The following is a 22,937-nucleotide window of genomic DNA, read 5'->3' on the forward strand; positions in this document are numbered from 1 at the left end:
GACATCTGCTTAAGTTTGGATAAGCATCTGAGGGTTCAATCAGATTCAACACCAAGCAGGTAAATGTTTGGATACCTCCGCCACCCTGTGTGTGTGTGTGTGTGTGTGTGTGTGTGTGTGTGTGTGTGTGTTGAATGGTCTTATTTGGAGTCTGTTCTGGCTTGTCATCAAAGGGGGAAAACCACAACCACATGGCTTTATCAAGAAAGAACAATATCTGTGTGATCATTCTTCCCTCAGGAGGGGCAGTTTATACAGGACTCCAGTTTGTACTTTTGTCATTCAGCTTGTTTATGTGAAGCATTTTGATTTGAATTCAGACAGACAGGGGGGGGGGGGGGGGGGGGGAGGCCTTGCTTAAAGAAAAAAGCCCTTGTTTTCGTGTAGGACATGGACTTTGATGAATTACCTCCCATTTATTCTGTCTTTTGTAAAAACGCAATCATAAAAGGATTATACAAGCTGCTCACACCGCTACCGCACCGGATGCAGCTATAAAGGATTCAGACTTTATGGCCTGTCATGCCTTGATTAGCAGAGCAGAGCTTCAGCCGGAAAAAAAAGAGTTTTACATGTTTCTCTATGTGCTGCCGCTTGCTGCAGGGAGACCGAGATCCTATCTCAGAAAAACACAGGGCCGGAAGAAGAAGATGTTGTGAACCCTATTTTAGATATTAAACATCTAGCGACACTCAAAGCAAAACTGTGGTTATCTAACAATTAGTCAATTAACCACTTAGTTAATCTTCTCATATGTGAGGAAGTTCGTATCAGGGTTTTGAGTCCGGGATCGGATCACCAGGGGAAAAAAAGGAGCAAATCTAACTTTAGGAGATGCCCTACATACTTCTACTGTTTGACCAACAATCGTCAGACTAGGTTAATATTATAGTTCTTGAAACCAGCACCAGAAACAACACGGCCACACCCACTCACACACCTTTCAGTCCGAACATAGGCAGCATTATTTCCTGTACATAGTTCTGCTCAACAAAATCCACCAGAAGAAGAGCGGCGTTTCCTCATTATTGTGCAACTCTGCATTTTTTTTGACATCTTGCAAATTTGAAATCTCACAAAACACCTCGACAGTAGAGGAAAAATATGAATCCTATAATAAGTTAAATAAAGAAAGAGGGTAATTCATGTCAAGGCCTGGTTTTTTTGTCATGTCGTTTTACAAAATAAACCCGACTTGAGATGTAAGATCTGGTCTGGAGCAGGAAAGTACCGACACAGAAACTGATGTCAGCTTCTACCACAACACACTAATTCAAGGGAGAAGACAGAAAATCTCAAATATTATTCTTTCACATGGCATGAGAAGTCAATACACACGAACCACAAAAGCACTAACAAGGAGAGGCAGAGAGACCAGGAGAGTCTCCCGGCCACAGCGACTGATTGATCCACCGACCACATTCAGACTCAGAGTACAACAGAGTCTCCTGAGTCGGTGTGAACGTGTCCACCGGTGGGTCGGGTGAGGATTGAACTCACGTCGGCCCGCTCCTGCCGTAGAGAGTGTCGCTCTTTGCAGCCTCGGCAGCCTGTTCAGCTGCTTTCGTCTCCTCAAATTCCTCCCTGCTCAGGACGATGCCGTTGTGGCCGTGCTCCACCAGCCTATGGGCCAACTCCCGGCTCTGTGTGAGAAAAGAGGAGTCAGTTGAGGATAAGGGGGGGGGGGGGTCAGGGCTGGAGACTGTTGGATCTTTAAAAAGTGTTGGCACGAGAGTGCTATTTTATTTTATTACTATTAAATGTCAGAAAGTAGTCAGAAGTGTCTATAACAATTTCCTTGAGCTCAAAGTGACGTCCTTTCTGCGCGTTCCGTCTGCCAAACAGCCCGGAAACCTTTCAGATGTTCACTTTACAACGATGTAAAACAGAGCTGCAGCGTCTCCACACCTTTAGAAGCTGGAACCTGGGAGCGTTTGGCACAAGTTTGCTCGACAGTTGATTAAAAGAATTAGTTTTGTTCTGTTGACCCACTCACTGATGAATCACTGGCTGTTATAAATGAAGCATTCATATCCAGTTTTTAGAAACAACCTGGATCAATCTTGTCTCCTACAAAATGACGTTTCCATACAACTTAACTACACTCTCAATTACATTTCTAGGGACACGTAGTTTTTCACGGATTACGGTCGTAGTTTTTAACAACCTGAAACATGTTTAACGCTGTGAATTGAAACAAAACAACAACAAAAAAGGCTTAAAAACTACTTTGTTTGGTTCGGCTGAAAATGACTACACTAAAAACACAACAAAACTACTTTGCTAGGTTTTCGACGGGACATGAACAGCGGTCTTCTGGGTGAATGTTTTTACTTCCACGCGCTCATTTGAAATATTTATTACGTCAAAAGCAAACTTTATCCACGAAAACTAATTCGGAATGCAGTTTTGTTGTACCGGAACGTAATGGCCGCCTCAGCTGACTCATTTTTGTCAGCCGGTTAGATTTAGGATCTCCTCACCATTCTGGCCTTTAGTTTAAAGTTGTTATTTCACTTCCCTCCCCAAAATATGGAAGTGATATAGTTTAGTTTTATGGGTTTAGTGTGATTTCATGCCCACGCACAGGTCCAGTTCTCTTCTAAGTGTGTGTGTGTGTGTGTGTGGTGCTTCTGCTGGGACTGTGAGCTACATTATATTCCAATCGCCGTTCACAGACCCGCCGTCATTAAAGCCAAGCCATAAAGTCATCATCTAAAAACCAAATCTTGCTGTCAAATCCTGCGGCTTGTCAGATCAAAGCTTCGGCCACATGTCCTCCTACCCAAAATCCCCAGCGGCCGGGGCCTGCGTCCGCACCCGAGAGGAAAAGTTATATTTTCCTTCAACTTTGATGTGGCTCACCAGAAATGAGTCTCAGACATTTGCCGGTCCCTAAAATTGGCCTGAAAAGAATTGTCTTCGTTTTCAGGGCTCATTGAATGAGTCTGTTTGAATGAGTTGCTTCTTGAAGTCGACACACCAGAACCTGGACACTCACCAAACATTGGAGTAAAACCTCTTTAAAGAGCTGTTCTGAGTTCATTATCACAGTGCGACAAGTCCTGAATAACAGCAAACTTAAGTTTATAATCAGTTCATTCATCAGAACACAGGCCTTTATCAGCAGGAGGTGACCTGGGCTGAATGTGGAGCGTCACAACACGGGGGTGATTCAGTTTGATAGTGATTGACTGCAGCTGATTATCAGCTCAGATATGAGTCGTTCCCCTTCTCTGTGTGGACACAGGTGTTCAAACAAAGCGGCCCACTGCAGCAGCCGGGCATGCCGTCAGCAAGCGCGCCATCTGCTGGACAAAAGCAGGATTGCCCAATATTCAAATTCAAGCCGCTTGTAGTTTTCTATTTGTGTAGCTGTTGGAATCTGTTTTAGAACAAAAACCAGAAGAGATTAACACCAGAGAATATAGATGTGATTCAAAGCTCCTCTGTTGACATGAAGCTGTAACTTCTTTTTAGTAAAACAAAAAAACATTATTTCCATTTGATAGATTCATTACACTCAGGCCTTTGCCAATTACATCTTCACTAAAGACAAAACATCACATCTAACAACATTTGTGTTGTTTCTACTGCTTTGAAATTTGAGTGAAGGACATTTGGTCCATAAGACATTTGGTCCATAAGATTTGGTGGTAAGCCCATTCGTTTAAAGCCCTAATACCAAACCTGTGTGTGACTGCCACCTAGCGTGCGACCACGAACACTACACCAACAACACTTTTCTCCATGGCAAAGCCTGCATTTAATTAGCCACAGCTGCTTTAACGCTGCAACAGTAAATGCGTGCTAACAACAACTGTCAAAAAGATAAACAACGTATATATATATATGTATATATATATGTTGTTAAAACGCTCACTGTTGCCCACTTTAACTGCATTTACGTTTTGGTAAAGTTGCCACTAAATGCGTCATTTTGAGTATAAAGAGGCCATACGGCAGATTCCATTACATTTTTAGCAAAGTGCAGGAGAATGACGCCTCCAAACACGTCCATTAAATCAATTTAACAATCATAAAGATACAACATTCAATGTGCATATTAGTTGAGTTAAAAGCAAATAAATGCAACAAGTCAACATGTCAGATCGTGTTTCTTGCTCCATAATCAACAGTTACGTGCAGCTTGTGCTGCGTTCTTGAACGCAACGTATCTGAACCAAGCAATGTTGTGTTGTTTTACCAGGTTGGGGGATTTGCTAGATGCCGAATTAAAGAAGGAGACTATGTGATTTTGAAAAGTTGAAAGTTGTGTTTTTTGTAACGTCTAGTGTTACATCATCACAAAGATGACCTTAAACTGAGAGTTTAGTGAATGCTACTTGGTGTAGAAAGCAGGGAAACATGGCTACAATCAATAGTTCTTTATAATGTGACTCACTTTCAAGTAAAATAAATCCACTGGCGTGACTTTGGAGTCGAGATAATCTTCGTAGACCTTAAACTGTGTCACAGTACTGTGGACACGTGCGGCTGTGCTGTACTCCATCTTCAGGCTCTCTGTGTGTTGTCAAAGGCTGCTATAGCAACCACACGTCAGCTTGAGAAGGGTCTTATTTCTGATGGCAGCGGCGAACATGATTGGTTGACGTGGGGCAGGAACGCCCACTAACTTCTGACTCTTTTTTATGTTTTTTGCCCAGAAACCTTATTGTCCTGTTTATGTCAATCAAATCAGTGGCTGTGAATTCGTGTTTAAATACGTTTTAACTAGTGCTGGGCAACGATTACAATTTTGAATCGCGATTAATCGCATAATTCTTTTGCCATTAATCACATTGTTATGCGCAAAATTCAATAATGAATTCAAAAGTAGTGTATTGCGCACTTTTATTTTAAAAGTACTGCTATATGAACAAACGTGCAATAACATTTAGTTTGCATACGCTTTAAACAAATAAGGTTATTTTTAACAGCAGTATTCCCTTTACACAGTAGCAGTTATAATCTATAGTCTATCTATGCCGGTGTTCACAACTTTATCTGTCTCTCAGTCTCAGACCGAGACTGAGAGACAGAGACTGAGACCGGGACTGAGAGACAGAGAGAGAGAGACCGGGACTGAGACCGGGACTGAGAGACAGAGAGAGAGACCGGGACTGAGACCGGGACTGAGAGACAGAGAGAGAGACCGGGAAACTGGAAAATCTGTTCTTTAGTAGGAGACTGGAAGTTTAAACTGTTACGTGTAATAAAAAGTTGTTTGTTATTTTGTTCTTGTTAATTGGTGGTGCATGAAGGTGTCCCTATTGCCACTGTGGATGGATGGATGGTGCATTAAGCCGTTGCTATTGTCACTGTGCCCTCTCTGCTTGGTTCTGTTTGGGTCCACAGAATTTTCCTTAAAGTTATTGATGCATCTCTTGTTTGAAGAAGAGGTTTGCTTTGGACCTGTGAAGACTTCTGCTTTGGGCCCTTGAACAAAGAGGGGCCAAACTTCCTGATGTAAGACCTTCAGGGTCTGTGACACATCCTATCCTTTCATTGAATTCAACTCATTTAAGTTCAAAGTAACAAATCCACCATATCTACCTACCGTCTCTCTACCGTCTCTATCTATGCACTGATCACTGAACTCTATGTACACTTTGTATTGAGCCCAAACCTGGAATAATGCACGAGATGAAAGTTATCCAGTCGCATGATGTCAACCCATTAAATCCTGGAAAATGGAGCCTATATCTGGCACCTTTACTGACTGTAAAATACAGAATAAAATGTTCAGTGGGAATATTCTCGGCTCCATCTACAGAAACACTGTGACTCTTGGCTGTCATTATCATCTTTTATTATAATTTTGTTTAATTTTCTCACTCAGCGTGACTTTTAATGGCTCTGCAATGACGTCCATGGAAAGTGAGGTGATGATTTAGACATTTTTTGTTTACGAGCGTACTTTCACGAAACGGCCATGCAATGTACGGCCAATATGAGCAGAAGTGGAGGCAGATGGCAAAGATGGGTAACGAGGGAACGTGCTCCTTCAAGATCAACTCAAAACAAAGACTGTCACGCAAGCTTCACGGCATCTCTGAGCTCACACAGTGTTTTACCTAGAAATAAAGACCCACTTCATTATTTAACACCAGTATGAATAATAAACGTGAAACTTCTGTTGTTCTTATTCGATGTTGAACTCTTCCCTCTTTTCCTCTTCTGAGTTCATGTCCAATTAACGTCCATCAAAGAATTCTGATCACGTTCATGGTTTTGTTTTTACTGTACTTCTGCTTATTCACATTTACAGTTGTTGTTGTTTTCTGTCTCAATCCTAGAAAGAAGGACAAATAAGTAGCAAACAAAAGAATGCATACTCGATTGTGTTTTGTTCATTATTTACTGCAAATACCAGCTTCAAAATGTGTAAATGATAAATTGTCTGAATTCCATTAAAGGGTAACTTCACTATTTTTTCAACCTGGACCCTATTTTTCAGTGTTTTTGTCTATTTAGACTATTGACATAAACACAGGTTCCCCAGTGAGGGAGAGGTCGTGCGTAGTCGAGGATGTGATTCTAGGATGTTTAACCTTTCAGGAAGCGATTACTCCTCTCTGGGTTCACGGTGAAGAGCCGGCCTCTTGCTGATTGGACTTCCCCTTAAACCAATCCATAACTCTTCTTGGGGTTAGTTACTCTGACATTTGAAAAATTAACTACAAACATCCACTTCCTTTTATCGCCATTGTGTTCTTGAACTAGTGAATTACATCAGTGGTGTATGTGAAAGAATACTTAACTGTGTGACTATGAGGACATGATAGTGCTAAAAAAAAACAAATGTGCATCCTGAGTAAACCAGGCCTGCAAGAACTCAAATTACATGTTAAAAAAACTACATCATTTATTCACTAAATATTTCTTTCTATATATTATATTTATATATATTTCTATTTGATGAATACATCATTTTTTGACAGATAAATTTGATCACAACGTCGTTAGTATGAATCGGAACCTTTGACCTCTGACCTCCTCATGGAAGAGAGCAGGGAGAAAGAAAGAAACATTTGTTTTTGTGACATAGTGACACAAAATGTTAATGAGGTTTAATGTTGAATCATTAGTGTCAGCGGAGGAGGAACCCCACACGCTCATCACATCTACAAGAAGATGGAGAATGTTGGTCAGTAATCAGCCCTCAGGCCTGTTTCAACTAAATGACCTCAGAGGACATCAGCCAATAGTCCTGTCCGCACACACACACACACACACACACACACACACACACGCACGCACACACACACCTGTCTCTCATTAGTCGGCTACTGTGATCCTGGATTCTTCTTCTGTTCTTTGGGATTTCAGTGACAAATAAAATACTCGCTGCACAAATGTCAAAACTTACAACCTGCAATGACATCAATTAAAAGAGAGTTAAAAGAGTCACATCCTCCCACATACAGCTTCACACTTATGAATATCCACTGATATATTTCATTTTTAATAGTCATATTACATAAAACTCTGCTTCATACATATGTTTTTATATATATAAAAAAAATCTGGTAGAAAAAATATTTCTTTGTGATGTTTATGAGGACAACGCAACTTGATGACATCACATAAGATCATTAGAAAACAAACCGTTTATAAGAGCCCCGGAGCATGTATATATATATATATGTATATATATATATATATACTTGTCCTCCATATATTAACCTGTGTCTTAACCTTATAATGGAAGAATTTGACCCCTTGACGTATTTCATTGTAATCTTCACTCACAAGCGTTTGTTTTTCATCTTATAAATAATGTCTAGTCTGATAAGGTGGATAGTTTTATTCCCATCGTTTCTTAATAACTGGTATAAATGTGTCACATGATTGTCTGTCTTTCTGCATATTATCTGGCATATGTGGTTCAAGATGCGGATGAACAACATTTTCTGGCAATGCGGTTCATATCTACTCGCAACACACGGCACACGTGGGAGCAGATTATTAGCACAGTCAGTTTGCTCAAATCTGAACCCTATATGTAAATCACTCCGGGTTACACTGTTGAATACAAAGGTTTGAATTGAAAAATGCACCATGATAATGAGTGAAGACATGAGAAAATGCTCCAAATTCATAATCCCAAACAAGCCTTTGTGTGCTCACAGTTCTGGTGATTGCAGTGTAAATACAAAGTGTATATAAACATGAACTCTATATATTTTCACTCTTTGTTGGACAGGCTTATTAGACATTATGCAGATATGTGAGATTGTATCTCAGTTGTCTAAACATAATGTGACATACGTTGTGCGATTGCATCTTGGAACGTTTTCCCATAGCTTAACACACGGGTTCTGAGAGCGGAACATGATCAAAGAGAGCACAAGTTAATTAAACAAAACAATTCAATAAAAGAGAGAGTTTCATTCATAGTTCAGGCCCTTGAGGAGGCCAAACTCTGCCTCTTCCTCCCCAGAGATGTCCCCATGTTCCTACATGGCGGTACTCCACGGCTGTTTGCCATCTGATACACCTTCTGCTCGAACCTTTCCCCAAAACAAATGGCCGCTCCTTCTCGGCGTCTTTGCAGTGAGGTCATGACTCTGGATTTTTCGGGGGCGGGGGGGGGGGGGACAGCCAGTTGCTAAAATGATAGTTTTGATGGTTCTCCTTGATCCCTCACAGTTGTCCAGGAGGAGGGGGGGGGTCTCCCAAGAACCGGTCCTTGTTTCCATGTTGATTATCATAAATCTGGTGTTAGCAGAGGGACAGTTGGTCGGTGTGTGTGTTCAGGCAGGAGACATTGTTTGAAGCACTTTCTAAGCCAGGTGTGAGAGCTTTTCACGTCTGAATTTAATTATTGTTCAGTGTTTAAGGCTGAAATCCATAACCTATTTTTTGTTTAACTAATCATATTTTTGCCATCTTCTTAGTGGATTGTTGTCAGATGTTCAGAGATTGTTGGACTCAGTGTCGACAGAATGTGCTGCCATCGCTTTGAAATGTGACTTGTTAGCTTTCTGGATGACAATACCAATGAAGGTCTGCAAATTAACAATTCTTTTTTGTAGTTCTCTCCTCATTTTAGATGTATTTAAACATTTCAGCTGTTATTTAAACTGTCTTATTTTAATATAACAGACTGAGCTACTTTTCTTGTGCTATATAAAATAAAGTGAATTAATAAATCCGTTCAAACCAGAGCTGACGCACACAACATAACTCTGAGTCATCCTGTTCTACTGTGGTGCATCATTTCGATCTTTTAGGCACTGTACAATTAGTTTTTCACTTTCTAAAAATTTCTAAAATATCTTCTATACGTCCCCTGAGGTAGCAAGAAAAGTTGTGTCTGTGTCAGCTGCTGACTGATTGTACTGAGGAGAATACATCCCTGATGCAAAGACGTGATTGTTGTCTCCTGCTTATTGCAAAAAAACACATTTATTATGATTATTGTTTTGATATTTAAGAAATAAATAGATATCAGAAAACAATTGAATTAAAGTATAAATCTGGGGTGAAAAAAAGACCCTTTCCATTCATCCCATAAAATTCAGTATGTACGCTTTTGGCGAAAAGAAAAGAAAAAGCTACACGACCCCTCCCTCCCCTGTTCTAGTCCGCATTTACCTCAAAACAATGTGTGTACAGTCCCTAACCAACGGAGGACGTTACAAAGTCAGTTGAGGACATGTTCAGTAGAAAACAAGATAGTAAAACAACGTGGACGACTGTTCCCTCTTTGATGTATCATTCAGAAAGTATTTCAAGAATTTCTCACCTAAAATAGGCAAAAAAGTTATGGATTTCAGCTTTAGCTGATTTTAAAGAAAATGTTCATGTGCACAAAAAGATACCATGAAACAGGAGAGAGCATCCTCCACTCACGTGGAAACTCCCAACTACCACCACAGCTTCAGCAGAGAGGAGCTCAATGGCTGAACCTGGCAGCCCTTTGAGGTTTTTCACACATAGATACTCGGAATGCTTTGAATGTCATACGCGAACAAAGTGTTTTGGGGCACGTCCATCACTTGTATGTCCAGCGTCTATGAACTTTGTACCCCATCCTTTTGACATCTATCCGAACCGGTACTTGGGCCAGTACTTGACCTGCTTTCGTCTCGGCCCTGTTTGGACGGCCTTCGCCAGAGGAGGATTGGCCGGCAGCGGCGGCGGGGGCGGGGCTTTCCTCCTCTCTTTGCTCCTGTCTGTGATGGTGAAGCCTCGCTCGCTCCTGTCGTGCAGGCCGACCCTGGGCAAGAAGTGAGTGGAGACGTGCTGGGGTTTGACCCGCGGGCTGGAGCCCATCTTGGCCTTCCCTCTCTTGTTGAGGGCCACGAACCAGTCGCGACCGGTCCTGTGGTTCCTGTGGATCACCGAGGCGTACGTGTTGTAGCTGTTCTCCTGGAAACGTTCCCTGAACTCACAGTCGTCTGTGAACCATTCCTGCAAGAGAAAGGAAATATACGGGTGTTACCGCTGGACTTTAATCTAATGAGATGAAATAGAACTTCATTAATACCGAAGGAAATTCTTGTGCCAGAGTATCATTAAAGATTACGACAGAAGAATAGCAGAAAACAATAGAATACAAATATAAACATATATGAACAATAGAAAAACAATTATTAAGTGTAAAAGAAATAATACTGACACCGTTACAAAATAGAGCACAATAGCAAGAAGAGTAAGATAAATAAATAAAGTAAAACAATTCAACTGAAATAGAAAAAGTTAATTACGACAATAAGAGTAAAAATATAAAGTATATAAGAAGTGATATTGATATTGAAGAAGTAGCAGAAAGAATGGATCTCAGTCATTCATTGGTTTTGATTGATTTGATTTTTTATTCATATTTGATGAACAAACCTTAAAACCTGCTAAAGTTGTAAATTGTTCCACATGTTCCACTGCTGAGAACACGATACTGGATCTGCATGTAGAAATTATTTGAGTCACAGGTTGAACAAAACCTACCAAACTGAAATAAGTTGTAAAATGTAAAGACAACACTCTGCTGCACCACATGTTATTCACAGATATTCATTGAATGTTCCCGTTTTGTGCCTATAAATATCTCAGGGTGGGAAACTCTGACATGTACCCAGGGATGCGGCTTTTCTCGCCGCAGTACGACTTCCTTGCATAACCTCCTGCCATTCTGAAATAAAACAAACTGTTCTGCTTTGCTGAAGAGTGCAGCATAGCAGAAAATGATGCCATTACAGCGTTTGGTAAACATGCCAGTCACAAGAGAGCGCAGCAGAATAGCACAAACCTGTAAGTTATTCAAAGTGACCGACTGTTCCTCTTGGCTTTTGTTTTTAGTCTTTTTTTTAAAGATGATTAGAAAGTTGAACAGAACTCCCGAGTCACTGCTATGGGTGGATTGCAGTGATTTAACACAACGCTACATTTGAGCAACATACCGGCTCTGGTACCAGTCAGGGAATCACACATCTGGAAACAGATCCACTGGAGCATGAATGAATGTACTCTCACACGCAAACACACACATACCAGGGGAAAGCTTTGGCTCCTGCTGGGTTTCATAGGATTTAATGGCTGCAGCCAGATTCCAGAGATCTTATTGTTAAAATCATAATGCTTGGACAGCTGTTTAACCTGGCTCTTGCCCTGCTGGATTGGTCACACTCTTTTAAAGGGACCTTTCCCATGATCCTCGGGTAAGCTGTGCTTAGGGCAGTGGTGGAAAGTTACATATTTCCTCTACCCAAATAATATAACTTCACAAATGTGTCCTTTTTATTCTCACTACTGCACACAGATGGATAGGGTTCTTTATTATTTGCAGTTCCCCTAAAATCTAAGACTGAACTAAAGCCACACTTTAATTTGACTCTGATATGCACAAACGTGGCTGTCTTAGAGCAGCTGTATGTAAAAATGAGATTTGCTGATATTTGGTCAGACACCAAAATATCGGACAAATTAAATGTTGACTGATGGTGGTGCTCGTCAGGTGATCATAATTCATTTCATGAATGTCTGAACCAACTTTTGATGCAATCTATACATTAGTTGTGGAGACATTTCACCTGCTGCTGGCACCAGAGGGAAGGGGGTGATTAAAATGTCATTAAGATGCAATATCTGGGAACCATGAATGTCTGCGCCCGATCGTGTGGCAATGCAGCAAGTCGATTTTGAGATTAGTGTCGAGTTAGACCTGCTGGTGGCACGAGAGTCAGTAGGATTCGTCCTGTGGAGACCATGAATGTCCGCTTTAATGGCAGTCCATCAAATGTTTGTTGAAATGTGCCACTCAAAACCCCACAATGCTAACGGTAAACAGATTAACGCTAAAGTCTGGTAGGACCTTTATACTGGAAACACTTTTTCAGAAAGTGGGTTAAAATTCATCACAGGTGCAAAATAAACTGTAGCTGAGACATATCTAATAAATAAATCAGAAAGCACAAGTTCAATCAAGTGGTTGCATTTCTGTCTTTCACTCTTTGTTTGTTCAACAAATGCAGGTGACCCTTCCCCCTTTCTAAAGATTATGTTTGCGAAGGCCCGCTGAGCAGGTCGTGCAGAGCAATGTGCATCTGTCTCCTCGCCCGTTACTCAGCCAATAAATTGCCACTGTGAAAACATCTGAATATTAGATATGACGGACGATGCAACAAGATAAGGGTCAGGGTGTCACCTGACACCCCAGACGTGAGGCCCAGAGCCCGACCGTGGCCCCCCGAGGTTTACATCCACCCCAAATCATCACGGCGGTTAAATAGCACAGTGCAGCTGTAGACACAGATTGGAGTTTTAGTTATACAAATATTTCCCCGAGGCAGAGCTGCTCCGGAGGCACAAAATAAGCTCCGACTGCGACGGTTTGGAGCCAGAGAGCCAGTCTCTCAGAGCGCGAGGTTTCTACAGTAAGCACCAAAGCTGCAAAGAAAAAGAGCCCCGATTAAAACATCAAACGTTCATTTACTGCACATTAAACATTTATATAATAGTTTTAAAATGTCTAAAAGTCTGCTATCAGCTTTTAGAGTTTGTGTTAAATGGAACAATCAACATCCATTTAAAAAAAATACAGAATGTACGCGCGACCTTAATGCCGAGCTTTAAACCAGTGATCCTCAGCAAACAGGGTTTTAGTTCTCACGGAAAAAACTCCTTCGACCAAGAAAGATCTAGTAATCAACAATCACAGACCAGAGACAAGTCAACACAGAACAAAAGGAGACTCTACCCATCCATGCTGTCATGCCCTTGAGCAAGGCAGCTCCACCAGCGCTGATCTTGTTTATTGCTCATCAGGATAAATAATGAGTCCAGCGGAACCAAAACAATGATCAGGTTTTAGTTTGAGGCAATCCCCCCCCCCCCCCCCCCCCCTGCAGTCTGCCCAGTTTCGGTTCATATTTAGATCTTGTTTGTGCTCCGACCCCGAGAAAGTTTGTAATTCCCTCCTTTATATAAGCTGGAGTGACAACTGCATCTGCTGCTGGACGACTCACAGTCGCATTAGCGCGGTTCCAGAAAGCTGTGGCTGAGAACACACTTTTGAGGAGAGAGACGCCATATCGCTCCCCGCTGACGGGGTTTCATGAAACAATACCGGGGAGCTGAGGGGGGGGGGGGGGTGTGCAGCAGCTCACAGACTCTCCGGCTCTGCTGCTCGCCCGGGCTGATTGTTTACTCAACATATTGATCTTCACTTTGTGGCTCACTACTCTGTATATTATCAGCCGTCCCAGACAGGACTTAATCTGCTCTTGCCATTAACACATGCTAATGGGGAGCCGCTTCTATCTATTCGCCTGCCAAGGCTCCCACAGACGACTCGTCGGAGCGGCCGGCTGCCGGCTGGCTGGCCCCTGGCCCGCCTGCTGACGGGCGGGGCGAGGCCAAGCTGCTGTGGGCAGATTTGGGCTTATTGTGTGTTTGGGGGGATTTGAAAGTCTTCGAAAACTGTGGCTAAAGATTACAGCAGTATGCCCGTGACATGCTGATGTCAGATTTGGTGGATTTTTGTTACACAGCACAGATGCAAAGCTGCACAAGTTAATAAATAAGACAAATTTAGCTGCAACGTTTTGATGGAGAAATACAGCCGTGTTTTTATGAGTCCAAAAGAAGTTGTGCTGCAGCAGAGAAGAGCATCACATCATCTGCAAATGAGATGCAGATTCAGGCGTGGACTCTGGCAGGAGGTCTGATTAGACACAAGGAGCAAGGAAATCCATTTGTGATCTCTGAGAGCAGCGTGTACAACAAAAATAACCTGACCACGAGATGCAGCTGGAAGCTCAGAAAAGCCATTAAAGTCGTCAGTAGGCTTCAAACTAAGTTTTGCGTGTCGGATTTTCGGCGGGATGCGTCCAATGGCGTTCCTAAACTGACACATGATTGGAGCTTCTCTCTCAAGCGTCTCTTACAACATGAATGATTTCCTGTAATGGAGACTGAACAAGAGAGTCTGCCATTATCGACATGTGTACTTTCATTTATAAAAGATAGTTCAGAGAGATGCACTCTAATAATCAATATTTGTTTTTATATTGACAATGAATATCACTCGACTTAGCAGCTCTATGGAGCCCTTTAGCCTTTTTTAGCTAATTGTTTTGGTTTTACAAGGAGGAGGTTTACTGCAGGTCCAAGGCTGCAGGTGAAGTCGGATCTGGGTCTGTCCATGGTGGACCGGTCTCTGCTGGAGGATCTGGGTCTGTCCACGGTGGACCGGTCTCTGCTGGAGGATCTGGGTCTGTCCACGGTGGACCGGTCTCTGCTGGAGGATCTGGGTCTGTCCACGGTGGACCGGTCTCTGCTGGAGTCTGAGCTGAAGGAGTTTCTGGTGAACCTGCATGAGTTCATCTGGTTTCACCAGAATCCGACCCGGTGGCCCCGATGACGAGCATCAAGAACAACTCTATAGAAACAGAGCATCTTCTCTCTGATGGTCTCTTTACTGATGGAGGTCTGATAGAGGATCAGGACTAGACTGGGACTGGTTCAGAACCAGTTAATTGTTCCTTGTAGTAACTTTACGTACGGTACTTAAGCAAATATACTTAGTTAGTTGGAGCATTTAGCAGCTAAACATATATATTCATCTAGGAGGTAAGAGGTCAGGATGAGTCTGATAGAGGTCTGGACAAACCACCAAAAAGTGCATCTTTAAACCCATTATCTAACAATTTAAGGTCTATTTCTTCTATTTGATTGGACAACAACATTTGCAACACTTGTTAAGTGCAAATAAGTGTCCCTTCAAAATGGCTTGTAGCAGACCTGCACAGTCAGCAGTATGAATGTGTTGACGGTGGGTTTAAGAGTTTGCGAGGCATGCGGGATACTCACGGTTGCGTAGAGCCGTCCTCTTTTATTCATGGCCAGGAATCTGTTACTGTAGACCCCTTTGATGCCGATGACCCCCTGAGAAATGGCAAAGAGCTCCAGGACACCTGGGAGGACAAACAACACGCTCTGATGAGTGATGGACGACAGGGTGAATTTTTACTCCTCTTGTCGTTTTGCTACATCTCGTCGCTCTTCAAGGAGGAATGTCAAACTTCTCTGGCACAAACGCGTATCAGGGTGGACTTGATGCAGCTTGTGGGACGAACAGCGGCGGTCTGGAGTTCACAGAGGCAGGATCACCAGCCTGGTCTCCTAAAGATGATGTTCCCATACAACGAAACTGCATTGTGAATTACGCTTCGGGGTAAATGCATTTTTGTTGTGGCCAACATTTACTTCTGACATTTGACAAATTCCTGGAAAAACAGGAGAACGCTGTTCACGTCCCGTGTGAAGCAAAGTACTTCTGCAGTTTTGTTTTCTTTCAATTCTGTGTTGATTTTAAGCCAAACCGTCATTTTTTCTTTTGCTAAACCTAACCAAGTAGTTTTGCGTTGTTTTTTGTTTTTATCATGTGTCCAGTATAAACATTTTGTCTTTCGTAATAATACAAATATAATCTGGGCATCAGTACTTGTTCTTTTTACTTTTTCTATTCACATAATTCTTGAAAATGTAAAGTGAGTTAGGATCCCAAAGAATGCACAACAGCAGGTTATTTTTCCAACATTTGGGCCTTTGTGTAAACCTGCCCACTTAAACCAGACTATTGACGAGCGTAGTCTGTTGTTGTTGTTGTTATTGTTGTTGTTTTGCATGATGTATGCATGATATCAATGCACTGGTTCAAAGGAACGACCACAACACAGTCTGGATTATTGACACGATATTGTCAAACCGATAAATCCGTCTGCCTGCTGTACAGCTCCAGGGTCAGTTAAGAATCCCAGTCAAAGTGAAAGTAAACTCAAGTGTTTTCCCAGATGAATAACGTCTCAGCAGTAAAGGTACGTGTATTAACTGTCCGAGGTATTCAGCGATATGAAATGTAATGCAGCGTGATGGTTAAACAGATCTTCATGTTACAGATCTGAGACGCCCTGCCGTCTCCTGCTCGTCTCCTGCTCGTCTCCAGCGCTGTCAAAGCCACATGGCTGCCGTGTTGAAATCCATGTAACCTGACAAGTCTTCTAAAGGGGACCATGAAATGGAGGCACAAGTGCACTTTCACGGGGAGCTTTTCGGCTGTTTCGTCAGCGGAGGAGGAGGAGCGACGAGGGATCTGATGGTGCAGAAAAACAACTGAGAATCTGATTCATGACTTCTGGCCTAAAGGACACAGGACTCACACACGGGACGGGCAAAGCTTTGGGATTTAAAAACTGCTGGATTTAACGTTAATATATAACGTTTCCAGTCACAACTGGTGCTCATAATATGTCTTATGGATGCAGCCCAAAGGGAATGTTTGCTGAATAATGTTCACATCTGCGTTTGTGGAAAGGTTTTGAGTGTTTGTCATATTGTTTGAGTTCAGAGATAATGTTTTCAAATGGAGAGAAACTGTTTTCTCTTGTGAAATCTCATCTTATTCATCACTTGGAAGAAAATCTCAGAACTGATTCATTTGTATTTGATACAAGAGGAAATGATCTCGCTACACTCACATGTCTCTGTTTTCTCTTTCTTATTCAGGTTATATTTCAATTTTCCTCACTTTATATATATATATATATATTATATATATATATATATATATAAATATATATATATATTTTATATATATATATATATATATATATATATATATAATATATATATATATATATATATATATATATATATATAATATATATATATATATATATATATATATATATATATATAGAGGAACATATATATATATATAGGCAGATATTGCTTTTGTGTTTATCTACAAACATTATTATCATGTTGATTCTTTAAACTTTTGATCATGAATACCGCTATCAGACTAAAGCTGGTCGATAAAACATCTTTTCATGATAACATCTTTCACAGTGACGGTGATGAATTCATGACATTTATTTTTGATAAAGTTATTTTTGAATCTGTTTTCCTCTACAAGGCTCCGCCACAGCCGAATGTAACGCTACTCTGGTGCTATCGTTGCAGCTATAAAACGGTGTATTGTTCTGAGTCCCACAAAATGACTCGTTCCTCTATCAGAATTTGATCGATCCGGTTCTGATAACATTTGTAAACTCTAGAAGAGCCGAACAATTGATGTATCTTGATTCAAGTTAGCATAGAGGGCTAACCGGGAGTGAAGCAACTTTGCTGCCAGTAGTCTCTGTTGCGCATGCTCCAAAGTAGATGGACAACAAAAAGTGTCGTATTTACTGGACATAGGTATGTGATTGACCCTCAAAATATATAATTGTATATAGTACATCATGACTACATTTCGAGTTTCTTCAGGGTTCTGTCTTGAGGAGAAAACTCTTAAAACTGTAAACAACAGCATTTGTTTGTGTATTTCATGTCACTATGTGAATGTGAATGTTCATTTATAATACATATGTGATAACCTCAGTGAATAGATGTAGATGTGTTGACGCAATATTTTAGTTACTTGGTTTCAAACCTCCGCAATGAATGCAACAGGGGGAAAAAGCTAAACCAATAAAGAGTTGGTCACGAAAAACACCAGTAAATTAAACATTATTATTATTCTTATTAAATATATATCGTGATAATCATCCACATAGAATAATATATAAACAAAACATATGATAAAATGATGTCTATATCGTGCAGTAACAGCCTAAAGAATCCAAAAACCTTACGTTGTTGCTGCTGAATGAATGGACCCTGGAGATACACATCAAATCACGGTGGACACTATAACCTCACAGCCTTCAGCCGTCTGCACTGCGAAGTACATCAATGTATTTATCTTATATTAGCTGAAAAGATATGCACACAGAGCACAATATTGTACTTGTATAACAACTTATTATTGCCTTTTATTTGTGACTTTTTTCCATTCAAAAAAAGGTAAAATCATTGAATTTGCATGAAAAACAAACAATATGTTTCACTAGTTTTGAAGGTAAGATTATTAAATAATAGACACTAACAGACACTAGCTTGGTTTGTAAGGTGGCTATTCTTTGCAGCGCTGTGATGACAGTGGTGCTGATTGTGAACACATCCTGTCTCACTGCTGCACCTGTCACTTCCACAAATAGTCTACCTGCCGACACAAACAAGGCCCGTGGACCAGATACCTCACCGGGGTCAGGCAGACTAAGTTTAGGCGCGCGGTCCTCAACGCTCCTCCTGTGTAAATCAGTAGAGTTAAAACTTCTAAATAGCTGCAACTGCTAAACACAGAGAGGATCAATTAAGAGCGAACGCAGCTCAAAGTGCGCGTTCTCGGCGAGACGCGCAGGATTCATCTGCGCGTCAGAGTACGTGTATAATTTAGGAGTTCTGCTGCTATGTTACGCCGTGAGACTTACTCAGCTGGTTGGGCTCATGGCTGCCGTTGACTCTGCCGTCGGGATGAATCTGGAGATGGAAGCCGATGCCAACCCTGCAGTAGAGCCTGCACGTCCTGCGTCCCGAACGGATCCCCTCCTCCAGAAGTTGGCGCTCCAGAGAGACGCGCTCTGCTCCGGCGGCGCAAATCAAGTGAGCGACGGTCAGAAGGTAAAGAGGAACATTCATTCTTCCAAAAAGGAGACACTCGCTAGGCCACTTCTAGCATTTTTCTTTGGTCCGGGGCGCCACAAAACCTTGTGCACGCACACACACACACGCGTGCAGCGCTCCTGGGCATTACCCCGGCTGCAGGAGCTGGAGCAGTTCTGCTGGCACGGGGATATTTATAACGCCAATGATCTCACTGCTCGATGCATGCCTGAGCTCTAAAGGACGCTCTTTCGTCCGGATTTTGTCGCCGAGATGCCACTCCTGCTCAGCACCGACCCGCAGCAGCGGGGCGTGAAGGAAACGCGACTGACACCGCACATGTTCCAAAGAGTCGTCCGCGCCAGGACGCACTGAGCGCGGCATTTTACGCACAGGGAAACATCGGTTTTTTCTTTAATAGATCGAGGACGTGATAAACTCACACATGAGGAGAAAAACCCCGACGCTTCTGACGACGGTTGTTTCCATATAAGAAGAGTTGAACCGAAATAATGAACCGTTAAACAGGAGAGAAGGACGGAGGGGTTCGGACAGCATGCAGAGATCATCAGGTGGAGTTTAAACACTGGCTCACCGAGAGACTCAGGCAGCCGTATTTATAGGCTATAGTCCACCTTATCATCTGATACGTCCACATGCTGTTGTGTGCACGCTTGATGTATTCTGAGCAGCGTTGGAGGCATTGTGATGATTTTTTAAACATATAATTCTTCACTTTTTCTTTGTCACTTTATCTGTTTTATTTTCTTTCTCCCAAAAGATTCGGCCTTCTCCTACTTCTCAAAATCGTCTGAGTAATTATTTTGGACGTCACGTTTTGCAGTTGGTGTCCCATCGACAGTCATGTGACCTGTAAAAGTGTCCTCCAGTAAAACACTGAAAGAGTTTCCCCGAACTCAACAATGTGATTTAAACTGATTTCTCCACTGGTTCATGTCATTCCACATTATCATTGTTATAAGAAGTATCATCTCTGGCTCGGTTACGATGCCTAACGAACACACAAACCACACACATATGTATAAATGCCGAACAAATAAAAGGTTTTTTTGTCTAGGTTGTTGTCATATAATCATCTTGTTCATTCATTTACAGACATTATGTTCAAATAAAACACATCTTTACTATAATAGGTGACTTTTCTGGTTCAGAGTAAAGGTAAAAATAATCATTTGTGGAGATTCTTTCATCATAGCAGCAAGGCAGTGGAGGGTCACAGGTTCAAGTCTTTACTGTGTCCCATTGGGCAAAAACATGAATCATCCAGTCAGCGGTGTTGTTGTAGTTAACACTATATGAAACCAAAACCTGCAGAGAAACAATGGAGCCCTGAGAGTTAGAGACGTTTTCGATCCACTAAAGTTCAGCATTTTATCTGAAACTAAATACATTTTGAAGGAGAAGTACTGGTGTGAATACGTCCAGTCAGCAATAATTGCTTCAGTTTCAGGGTCCTGGTGCTGTTCATGTCAGCTCACTGTCGCACCCTCAAGGCTCACCAGGACACTTGAGTACACCTGTCACTTACAGAAGAGTCGCACTAGAAGGGATCTCATCATGGCCAGAAAAAAAAAGTAATTGGCATCGTATGTTTCTGCAAACAACAGGATATGTTGAAATGTATTTATTTGTATGGTCCAAAATCTCAAAATTGACCTCAGAGGGCTTTACAATCTGTACAGTATACAACATCTTCTGTTCTTTGGACCCTTGCATCGGAACAGGAAAAACTCCCCAAAACAACTCTTTAAAGGGGAGAGAAAAAGGAAGAAACCTCAGGGAGAGCAACGTAGGAGCGACCCCTCACCCACGATGAACAGAAGTGCAATAGATGTCATGTCATGCTTGTTATTCTCATTGTTAAACCACGTGACTTTCAATAACAGTCGTTCCATATCCTACCTCACTTGCTTCGACCAAATGCAAAAACGTCGACATTCAACGTATCTGGGGTTTGTAGAAACATACGAAGTCCAAAATTTTATATTGTTACAAGAAAGTCCTGGAAACACATGAACTTGTCCTTTAATATACATTTTGGTTACTTTTCTGTTAGACAAAGTACAACCTTTCATTTCTCAGATTGATAAAAGCTTACCCTTTATCTTCTACTGTGAGCTGACGTTTGCCTCGTGAAACACGATACAGGTGCTAAATTAGAGTGATTAAGATTCTAAAAATAAAGTTACACAAAATAAACATGTCATAGCATACCTGCACACTTGTTTCAATTCCTAGTTGTACTTCTTGACAGAAAGAAAATACTGTTTTAAAAGTAAACCTCTATCTGACGCTGTATACTTTGAGTCTTGGTCACTGTAGCACATGCTCGGTGTTAAGCTTTATTCATTTTCTATCACCACATGCATTCGCTGTAATCCCGTGCCTCATTGTTTTCGGGGCCCAGCTATGTTTGAATTTGATTACCGTCGCGCCCGGCGGTGGATTACGGTCTGCATCGGGGGCCTAATTGTCTCTGGCACACAGAGTCGGGGCCGGGCCCGCGTTACCTTCTATGTAAACAGCAGGGCAGTGTTTAGTCCCACTGTTCTAATGGCCAGTCATTCCTGCGAGGCCACTCCAGTAACAGTGAGGTAATCCTCCTGAGTCGTGTAAACACGGATGATCCTGATTGATTCCCCCGCCCCATTGATCCCAGCTTTTAGCAGATTTTTAGTCTAAGCAAACGGCAGACAGAAGGTTCTGCTGCGGCTCTGAACCGTCTGAGCCCGGAGACGGTGATCAATCTGAGGGTCGAGGGCGCCGTGTGGGAACCCGTGACCGGCCAAGGCCTCTATCATCAACATAATGACGATACTCCTCTGATGTCCTGTGGTGCTGAAACAGTCTGCAGAGTCATCATTTTAGAATAAAGTCCTTTGGGCTGTATGTCTAACACCAGTATACGTCTCAATTCAGCTTTGGATAATATACTCTGGTACCCTGATCTCACAGAAATATGTGAAATGACCACGACACCACAGAAACAGTCCCAATGAAAAGTCAATTAGGATCTTTTGTTGTGTTGGACACACACATTCGTGCACAGGGAGGAGGTTGTGTTGGGTCGACGTGTCAAACACAGGACTTTCAAGCAGCAGACTAGTTTCAAGTCTTCTTCAACACAGCATGATGTTCATTTAGTAAATGATGGTCCATTTAGAGTCAAACAGACCATAAAGCAGGGGATGCTTTAGGGGCGGGCTACCAGATCCGTAGAGGACATCACTAACTCACTCCTCCAAATTCCAAATATGGTCACTAGGTTTATCGGCTGCAAAAAACAGCAACATGGCCAAAGCCGTAATCCAAGATGGTGACGGCGAAATCGCCAAACTGGAGGCTTCAAAACATCAGTCAACAAACTTCTTATAAACAGTCTGTGCTTCTTGCTCAGCTCCTCAGATACTTGTAAGGTTGTAAATGGCAGAAACAAAGCTCCTCTTTGACAGTGAGCAGGTTTTCATACTTGCACTGATGTGGACAAATTATTTACTTTCAGCGTTTGCTTGTCCTGCATGTATGGGGTCAGAACTAATGAGCTGTGCTTCAGATCGTTGTATATTATTTTGCTCTCTGAGCCCTTTTGTGGGAGTCGAATGTCTCGAGCACGCTTAGTTTGTGTGTACATTTTCTTTGGCCACCCAATTTTTTAAGATCGTCAGACTTTTTCTGGCTTGGCTGCGTCTTCTACTGCGGCTAAAGAGGTCAGCCAAGTTCCTTTCATATTCATCGGCCCTGTCCGTATATGATTTACAGTGTTTATTGTACAAGAATGGAGACGTGCCCTGCAGTGTGAAGAGGCCGTTTTCATCTACGCAAACAAATTACTGCCAGCTGATTGACAAAAAAAATGTCACTGAATCCACAAACAGATACGTTCCCATCAGCGCTTCCCACCATCAGCGAAAGTTTAAAGT

General features: G+C 41.9%; 2 protein-coding genes across 2 annotated transcripts in view; both read right to left on the bottom strand.

Moving 5' to 3' along the window:
- cfap299 (cilia and flagella associated protein 299) overlaps positions 1–4,513 on the bottom strand; it is a 68,661-nt gene extending 64,148 nt beyond the window's left edge. Inside the window, exons 1-2 of the mRNA XM_076104352.1 lie at positions 4,406–4,513; positions 1,501–1,643 (exon numbers count right to left, since the gene is read on the bottom strand). Coding sequence (XP_075960467.1) covers positions 1,501–1,643; positions 4,406–4,513 — 251 coding nt within the window. The remainder of the gene's footprint in view (positions 1–1,500; positions 1,644–4,405) is intronic.
- A 5,540-nt stretch (positions 4,514–10,053) lies between these two features.
- fgf5 (fibroblast growth factor 5) lies at positions 10,054–19,032 on the bottom strand. The gene is made up of 3 exons (XM_076104397.1): positions 18,825–19,032; positions 15,319–15,422; positions 10,054–10,422 (listed from the first exon to the last, which is right to left on the bottom strand). Exons 1-3 carry the CDS (start codon positions 19,030–19,032, stop codon positions 10,054–10,056), a joined length of 681 nt encoding a protein of 226 aa, XP_075960512.1.
- Between the last annotated feature and the right edge of the window lie 3,905 nt (positions 19,033–22,937).

The sequence above is a fragment of the Anarhichas minor genome, unplaced genomic scaffold, assembly GCF_050575085.1.
Source record: "Anarhichas minor isolate MPS153535 unplaced genomic scaffold, ASM5057508v1 ptg000030l, whole genome shotgun sequence".
Taxonomy (NCBI): domain Eukaryota; kingdom Metazoa; phylum Chordata; class Actinopteri; order Perciformes; family Anarhichadidae; genus Anarhichas; species Anarhichas minor.

Excerpts from the sequence above, each read along its gene's own strand:
- fgf5 (XM_076104397.1), bottom strand. The coding sequence starts at position 19,032 with ATGAATGTTCCTCTTTACCTTCTGACCGTCGCTCACTTGATTTGCGCC. Across the intron at positions 15,423-18,824 it reads CCATGAGCCCAACCAGCTGA|GTGTCCTGGAGCTCTTTGCC; the intron begins GTAAGTCTCACG and ends TTGTCCTCCCAG. Across the intron at positions 10,423-15,318 it reads GAGGACGGCTCTACGCAACC|GAATGGTTCACAGACGACTG; the intron begins GTGAGTATCCCG and ends TTTCTCTTGCAG.